Source organism: Camelina sativa, chromosome 7, assembly GCF_030686135.1.
Source record: "Camelina sativa cultivar CO46 ecotype springtype chromosome 7, ASM3068613v1".
Classification (NCBI taxonomy): Eukaryota; Viridiplantae; Streptophyta; class Magnoliopsida; order Brassicales; family Brassicaceae; genus Camelina; species Camelina sativa.
In genome coordinates, this window is record NC_141886.1 from 9,057,429 (window position 1) to 9,065,760 (window position 8,332).

Genomic DNA, 8,332 nt, shown 5'->3' on the forward strand with positions numbered 1-8,332 from the left:
GAATACCCAGGTAAGAACTCATGCCCCTTTTTCTAGAAATACCAATAACAGATTTTAACTGAACTTTAATTTGAGTTGGAACTTTTTTCCCAAACATAATGTACCTGTAACGCCCATGTCCCAAAAAATATAAATATTGGATTTTTATATCAGAAATTTGATGGAATCGGTTTAGTATCGGCTTAGTATCAATTTAGATAAATTCTGGTTTAATTAAATTAAACCAAGGAACCCTAAATTTCTCTATAACTCACGCTTCTCTACTCTCTTTTGGGGTTGTGGTCGTTTTTGTAGAGAGGAAAAAGAGAACTTGTTTGTGGAGAAGAGGTGTTAAGGAAGGGGAGGTTAGATTTTGGTGTGTTAGGCAAAGGAGCAGAATCGTTAGAGTTTGGGAGAAAACGGTTTCGACATATCAAGTCGTACTCAAAGGTAACGAAATTTGGTAGAGTAGTTCCCAAGCCTTTCATCGTCATTCTACGTTTTACAGAAGTGGATTTGGATTTAAACTCAATGAGTTATTGGCAGTTTCGTGGGGCATTTTGTATCAGTCGTGGATTGAGACCAACGGGTGTTTCCGGATCGATTGCGGTTTAACCTGAGATCTGATCATGCTGAAATGTGGTGAGAAGCTTCGTAACGTCTAGAAATAGCCTTTCACTGGAGGGATTTGATAGTTAACGGTTGGTTTGTATTTTAGGTTTTCGTCTTTTGAGAATTTTATTTTATGATGTTTCTGTCCAGTTTTGCTATAAAGTCGTTTTTGAGCTGTTGCAGACGTTAGGAGAGTCTCAACTTGTCATATTTGTTATAATCAGGTTGAAAAGGTGAGTGCGTGACTATGAGCTTATCTAAGCAATTGGTTTGTATGACTTGTTTTGTGTGTTGATGTGCAGGTGTGGTGAAAGTGGTATTGGTTGTTCTGTTTAATGGTTGGTTGTTATATTTTTTTTGTAGTTGTACTCTTGATTTGCTTGTGTGTATAGCTCTTAGATGGGAGGATCGCCTCACTCGGTATTTCTGGTAATACTCACGCATCTCATTATGTTTGTGGTGCAGGTAGAGGCAAGGTGTGACCATGGGATCATGGCAATGAAGAGGAGGATGTTCTTAGGACTTAGTTAATATGTTTTGGTTTCTGCTAGGTTTCTAGAATTGAAATGTTGGTGTTAGAATCATGGTTTAAGTTGCTAGTTTTGAGTCTATGATTTTGGTGATTATTGGTTTATTATTATTGGTATTTTCTGCTGCTTATATGGTTATATGAGTTTATGCATATTTAAATAAATATTTTTTTGGGTTATTTATTTATTATTTAATATTATTATTTATTATTATTAAAAAAAAACGGGTCAGGTCGTTTCAGTACCTCTTGCCACAAGGCTTTCCCATAGTTTCCTATTATTTCCACAACCATTTTACATTCATTCTCCTCTGCTTTAAAAAAGAACATTTTATCATCTGCAAACAGCAGATGCAAAATAGTGGGACAATCCCAAGCAAACTTGATGCCTATAAGTTTATCCTCCTGTTTAGAATTTTTAATATTGCAATCAAAACCTCTGTGCAAAGAGTAAACAATTATTGTGAGAGAGGGTCCCCTTGTCTTGAACCCCTCTGTGGCATAATGGAACTATGTGGTTTACCATTAAGAAGAACTTGGTTGGAAACCAAGGTCACACACGACATAATCCATGAAACCCATTTACTATCAAAACCCAACTGAGCGAAAACCGCTTCTAGAAAATCCCATTCAACACGTTTATAAGCTTTAGTCATGTTCATTTTGAAAGCTAAAAACTCCGTTTTACATCATCGATTAGTTTTTAACTCATGAAACATCTCACAAGCAACTAGAATATAATCAGTTATTTAGCCTACCAAAAACAAAAGTGGATTGAATTTCCCGAGATAAGAGAAATCAAAATCTTTGTAGCAGAAAACACAGAACCTTAGAAATAATTTTGTAACTAACATTACAGAGACTAATAGGCCTAAATTCTGCAATACGCTGAGGTTTATCGACTTGCAGAGTAAACTTCTACAGTACAAAAGAATTCTTTAACCAGAGTGACAAATCCCCTTTTAAAGAGGACCAAAACCGTGAAAAAAACAAGGTCATCATTCCATCAGGTCATGGTGTTTTCTTCGGTTGCATAGCAAACAAATCTTTACGAACTTCTGATTTAGGAATCTCTGTAGTTAAGTCCTTGTTCATGCTGTCCGTAATTAGTGGAGTATCTTCTTGAAGCATCACTGAAATACCACTCACATTAGATTTTTTTAAAATATCCTGAAAAATAATTCGACGTGATATTCTCCATACCCGAGTCCGACTCATCCCATATATCATCATGTCCATATAATCTGACGATTCAATTTCTCACCCCTGTCTAGTAGATGCATAAAAATATTTTGTGTTTTTATCTCTAACCCTTAGCCAAAATGTAACATCCGCGAACCAAAATGAGCGTTTTGTGGGTGGGTGTCGATCGACACCAGCAATTTCTGGTTCGACCAGATTGTTTTAATTATCGATTTCAAGTTGATTTGATTTAATTGGGTTTTCCAAACCATGTATTTAAGCGGAGAAGCGACCCAAGTCGAGGGTTTTAGTGTTTTTGTCGCCGTTTGAGAGAGAAAAAAGAGACAAAGGAGAGAGTTTGTGATTTTCGAGGTTTTTGGGGTTTTTCTTGACTGTTTCGGTGAGACATGTTGCTGTGGAAGGGAGTGCTGTTGCTGGGAACGAAGGAGAAGCTTGGTAAGGTGTTGATTCCATCGTTTTTGAGCCAGATCTTCCTACAAAAGAGGTGAGTGCATGACCATTACTGATCTAAGCCTGAGATCTCTTTTGTTTTGCTTGTACTATGTTGTTTGTGGTGTTTTACTTTTTGGGTTGGTTGTGTTATGGTTTCTATAGGTTCTTGTAGCTTTTGGGTGAGTTTTGGGATGGATTGGAGGTGGTTAGAATCAGAGATTCGATGATCGGCTTCGAACAGAACGTGGCTGCGGAGTCGGTGTTGATCGACACCACTTGATTTCCTGGTTTGATGTGTTGTTTGTGTTTGTTTGTGTTGCTTAACAATGGAATCTTAGTTGCTTGTGTGTATAGCCCAATAGTTGTCTCATTGAGTATTTATGACAATACTCATGCATCTCAATTTGTGTTTGTAGTGCAGGTATAGGCAAAGTGTGATCGTGGAATCAATGCTATGAGGAGGAGGATGTTCTAGAGACTTAATTGATTGTGGTCTAGCTATTGTTAGGTTGCTAGAGTTGAGTTGATAGAACATTGCAGGATGTTGAATTTGTTATTTTACTTGATTGGTGTTATTGGATTATTTCCTTGTTGGGTTGTCATTGGTTAATGGAATTGTTTGGTTATCCGCTGTTGATGTTTGTTGTTAGGTTACTAGTGGGTATGAGACCACTAGAGTTTATGATATATATATATAAAAAAAACCGGGAAGAGTTGTTTTATATTGGTATGAGAGCCCTTACGGTTCTAGGTCTAGGGTTCACTTTAGCTTTTTTTTTGTTTAGGATTTAATGCTAGAGTTGATTATGTGATTTAGTCAATTGTGTGTGTCATGGGGTCCTAGAACATCCTCTTCGAGCCTGATTTGTGATTTCACGGTGAGTTATGTTCTTGTGTAGTTAGATCCGTTTGTTTTTGCTTAGCCTTCTGTTCTTGGTGGTACATATGGCTAGAGGTGAGGGAATTTCTGGTTGCGGGCGTGGTTGTGGTCGTGGACGTGGCCGTGGACGGGGTAAGGTTCCCGAGGACAGTGTGAGTGTAACCCAGAGCATGGTCAGTGAGGAGCTGGCATAGTCACAAGTTCAGTGTCGGGAGACCAGGCTAGTGATGGTATCGGCAGAGCAGGTGGGCTCGGTGTCGGTGAGGGTGATGCCCTGGGTGTGGGTGTTGCAGCGGAGGGTGCTCCAGGTAGGGAGGATGTCCTGATGGGCTTGCTAGCTCAGGTTTTGGCGCGGCTTCCAGCAGCAGTGCCGCTAGTGGTTAGTGGGCAGGTTCCAGCAGTGCCACCAGTGCTTGCTGGGCAGGTTCCAGCAGTGTCGCCAGTGGTTGATGGGCAGGTTTCAGTGGTGCCACCAATGTTTGGTGGGCAGGGTCCAGCGGTGCAGCCTGTTGCTGGAGTGCAGGTGAACGTGTAGCCAGTAGCTGGGGTAGTGGATGCACAGTATATTCAGATGCTGGTGCAGCTACGGCAGGTGGGTGTGGGATCCTTCGAGGGAGGCACAGATCCGAGTGTGGCGGATGAGTGGAGGGAGCGATGGAGGATATCTTCCAGTTGCTCCGGTGTCCCGACCAGTGATATGTCCAAATTAAACTCTAGTGCTACTCTGTCAAATTAAGAGATCACTGTAATACTTAGGGGTCGAATTCCACAAGAACTCAAGCCTACACAATAAATTATATAGTTTAATAATTAAGCTAAACAAATTAATTTGTATTAAAATAAACAATGCAAAATATTAAATAAAAGCTTGTGAAATTCAAGAGATTAAAAAGCTAGGCCTAGGATTCAAGCAATTCAAATCAGATCTAGAACTCTCAAACTCTTTTGTAAAATAAATCAGTTCTCAATGCAAATATTATCTAAATTTAAAACCAGAAAATCCAAATCTCTTTGTAAAATTCTAGGTTAAAAATCAGCTTTGAAAACAGGTTTAGATTGTTCACAAAATGACTAAATCAACTCTTTTTGCAAGAAGTAATTTTGCTTATAAAAGGTTTTATCAAGAAAATCAATTATATTCTCATATCAGTTTATTTTCATAAGTTATTAATTCTAGATGGTCAATCAAGGATTAATATGAAGAACAACTTATGATGAAGATCTAGAAAGATAATGAATCCTAAATAAACAGATCTAATAAATCATAAAATCCTTGTGAAAAACCCTGAACCTAACAAGCAAACTACTCTGACATATTCAATGAAGAACAAAACATTTTTTCTGAATAATAAGCAATATATATCAAAAGCAAAAGAAGGAGTTTAGAAATTCTTCTCTGGACAAAAAAGTTCAGATCTCTCTCCCAAAAGCTCTCAATATATCACAAACAATAAAAGTTGCTAGAATAAAATTTAAGGGTTTCTAAAACCCAAAAACAATATATATATGTCATAAAACACGTCAGAGGCTTGTGATGCAAATATAGAAAACTTCAGGCAACTTTTGTAAATCTTCCAAAACTTGGGTCTTGAGTCGGCAAATAGGGCTGTCGACCGACACTAAGGTGGTGTCGATCGACACCATCACTTTGAATTGATTCCAAGTTGATTAGCTTCGGCTAAATGCTCTAAAATGATCCGAATTACTTCATTCCGCTCCATCCTTGTCAAAATCCTGGAAAACCTATAAAGACTCAAAAAAATCCTACAAAACAAATCAAAAGACTCAAAGAGCACACTTATATCATGGTTAAAAACCGTAAAAACCATGATATATAAACCAATATAGGGTGGATTTGGTAGTGCACTACTTGTCTGGGGATGCACGTGTGTGGTGGAGGTCGGTGACTGTCCGAAGAGTGCAACGGGAGATGACATAGATGGACTTTTTGGGGGATTTTAACTCCAAATATTTTCTGCAAGAGGCGCTTGATCGTATGGAGGTGCGGTTCTTGGGGTTGACCCATGGGAACTGTACAGTGCAGCAGCTGGACGCGGATTTCAGTCGACTTGTGGCAAATGCAGGCCAGGCTTTAGAGCCAGAGTTGCCTCAGGTGCGGGGGTTTTTTTTGGTTCTGGGGGACGATCTGAGGACTCGGCGTAGGGTGAGGAGCTATGCTACAAAATCAGAGCTGGTAGAGGTTGCAGTCGGGATAGAGGATGACTTGAGATCACAGGTGGTGGTGGTCATTCCTCCAGCGCAGCTGAAGCGGCATCAGCCGTATTCTGTTCCTAGCAAGGGCGGTAAGCGTGCGCAGAGGCATAAGCGGAAGTATGATGCTATGTAGAGATCAGAGTCCGGTGGTGCGGAATGTTTTGGGTGTAGTAGCATGGACCACAAGGTGGCCAACTTTCCGTAGTGGGTTGAGCAGCGGGCAGTGACGGAGCAGCGGACAGATACCTGAGTGTGTTACCACTGCAGGGAGACGACGCATATCAAGCCTCGTTGTCCCAAGTTACAGCAGATGGCAGTAGCAGCGGTACAAGCTGGAGGGCAGCTGGGCGTGCAGCCGGTGGGATGGATCGAGCCGATGTAGCGGGTGTACTCGAGTGTGGAGACCAGTGGCACCAGTGTTGGAGCGAACACAGTTATAACTTCTGAGACTCGAACTTGGTTAATTCAGTAGTTCAGATATTATGTTTGTTTGCTGTGATAGAATGTTAGGTTCTCAACACATGAGGTTTGTGTAGGGACCTTGTTGGTGGGCGGGTTTACGTACCATGTTTTGTTTGATTCTGGAGCTACCCATAGCTTTATTACTCTGGAGTGCGGAGAGAGTGCTAATATCAGAGGGGATCCTGGGGAGCGAGCAAGAGTTGTCAGAGTTGCGGTAGACGAGTTTCTGTGGATATTCAGATTGTAGGGAAGTCGAGGCCAGCGGATTTGATTATCTGTTCCATGAAGTTCTATGATGTCATATTGGGGGTGGATTGGTTGCATCGTGACAGGGTCCATCTGGACTGTTACAGGAGTAGAGTTGTCTTTGAGGGTCCAGAAGGGAAGTTAGTTTTAGAGGGAGTGAGACCAACTTCGGGGAGTCTCATGATCTCGGCTGTGCAGACCGGGAAGCTGATTGAGAAGGGGCTTGAGGCCTACTTGATTAAGATTTCAATGCTAGAGTCAATAGGACAGTCTTCTGTTGCAGGTATTCGGGTTTTGAAGGTGTTTGAGGATGTGTTCCAATCGTTGCACGGGATACCACCATCTCGGTCTGATTCCTTCACGATTAAGTTGGAACTAGGGACAACACCGTCGTCTAAGGCGCCCTACAGGATGGCCCCAACAGATATGGCCGAGCTGAAGAAGCTGCTGGAGGATTTGTTGAGCAAGGGATTCATCGGGGAGCACCGGTGTTGTTTGTTAAGAAAAAGGACGGGAGTTTCCGCTTGTGTATCGACTATCGGGGTTTCAACCGGGTCAATGTAAAGAAAAAGTACCCTCTCCCAATGATTGATGATTTGTTGGATCAATTGAGGGGTTCTAGTTGGTTCTCAAAGATCGACTTGGCATCCTGTTATCATCAGATACCTGAGGCAGACGTGAGGAAGACTGCCTTCATGACGAGATATATGCAATATGATTTTGTGGTGATGCCGTTCGGGTTATCAAATGTGCCAGCTACGTTTATGAGATTGATGAACAATGTGTTTCAGGAGTTTCTGGACGTGTCTGTCATCATTCTCATCGATGATATCCTAGTATATTCCAAGAGTCCTTAGGAGTATGCAATACATCTTTGAGCAGTCTTGGAGAAGCTGCGGGAGCAGAAGTTGTTTGCTAAGCTGAGTAAGTGCAGTTTCTGGTAGCATGATATGGGGTTCTTGGGTTCACATTGTTTCTGCAGATGGAGTTTCAGTGGATCTCGGGAAGATTCAGGCCATCAGGGAATAGCCGAGGCTGTAGTATGCCATTGAGATCAAGAGTTTTCTGGGGTTGGCGGGTTACTACAGGAGATTCGTTCTGGGTTTTGTGAGTATTGAACCGCCAATGACCAAGCTTACAGGAAAGGAGGTTCCATTTGTGTGGTCACTCGAGTGTGAGGTGAGTTTTGCAAGCCTCAAGCAGATGTTGACTATCACGCCGGTGTTACATTGCCAGAGCAGAACAAGCCTTACTTGGTGTATACAGATGCTTCTGAGGTTGGATTGGGTTGTGTGCTGATGCAGCAGGGAAAGGTTATAGCCTATGCTTCACGACAATTGCGGAATCACGAGGCCAATTACCATACCCATGATTTGGAAATGGCAGCAGTGGTTTTTATCCTGAAGATTTAGAAGTCTTATCTTTATGGTGGGAAGGTTCTGGTATTTAAAGATCATAATAGCTTGAAGTACATCTTCACTCAGCCTGAGCTGAATTTGAGGCAAAGGCGTTGGATGGAGTTGGTAGCGAACTATGATCTGGACATAGCTTATCATCCTGATAAAGCTAATTTGGTTGTAAATGCTTTGAGTAGGAAGCAGACGACTTCGGCTCAGGATCATGATATGGAGGCATTAGTGGGTGATATTAGTGCATTGAGGTTATGTGCTATCTCACAGGAGCCTTTGAGTTTGGAGGCAGCTGATCGAGCGGACTTGTTGATCAGAGTGTGGTTAGCTCAAGAGAAGGATGTGGGGCTGGTGTATGCCTCTAAG

General features: G+C 41.7%; 1 protein-coding gene across 1 annotated transcript; it reads left to right on the forward strand.

Annotated features, from left to right (window-relative positions):
• Positions 1-5,574: 5,574 nt before the first annotated feature.
• LOC147941082 (uncharacterized) lies at positions 5,575-7,969 on the forward strand. Its single transcript, XM_087458376.1, has 6 exons — positions 5,575-5,938; positions 6,067-6,236; positions 6,352-6,375; positions 6,552-7,015; positions 7,540-7,597; positions 7,751-7,969. The coding sequence occupies exons 1-6, from the start codon at positions 5,575-5,577 to the stop codon at positions 7,967-7,969; spliced, it is 1,299 nt and encodes a 432-aa protein (XP_087314502.1).
• The last annotated feature ends 363 nt before the right edge of the window (positions 7,970-8,332 follow it).

What these genes read in the sequence shown, in the direction of transcription:
- LOC147941082 (XM_087458376.1), top strand. Translation starts at nt 5,575, where the DNA reads ATGGACTTTTTGGGGGATTTTAACTCCAAATATTTTCTGCAAGAGGCG. An exon ending in ATCGAGCCGATGTAGCGGGT is followed by an intron (nt 6,237 to 6,351) that starts GTACTCGAGTGT and finishes TTGCTGTGATAG; the next exon opens with AATGTTAGGTTCTCAACACA. An exon ending in AGGGAATAGCCGAGGCTGTA is followed by an intron (nt 7,598 to 7,750) that starts GTATGCCATTGA and finishes GAGTTTTGCAAG; the next exon opens with CCTCAAGCAGATGTTGACTA.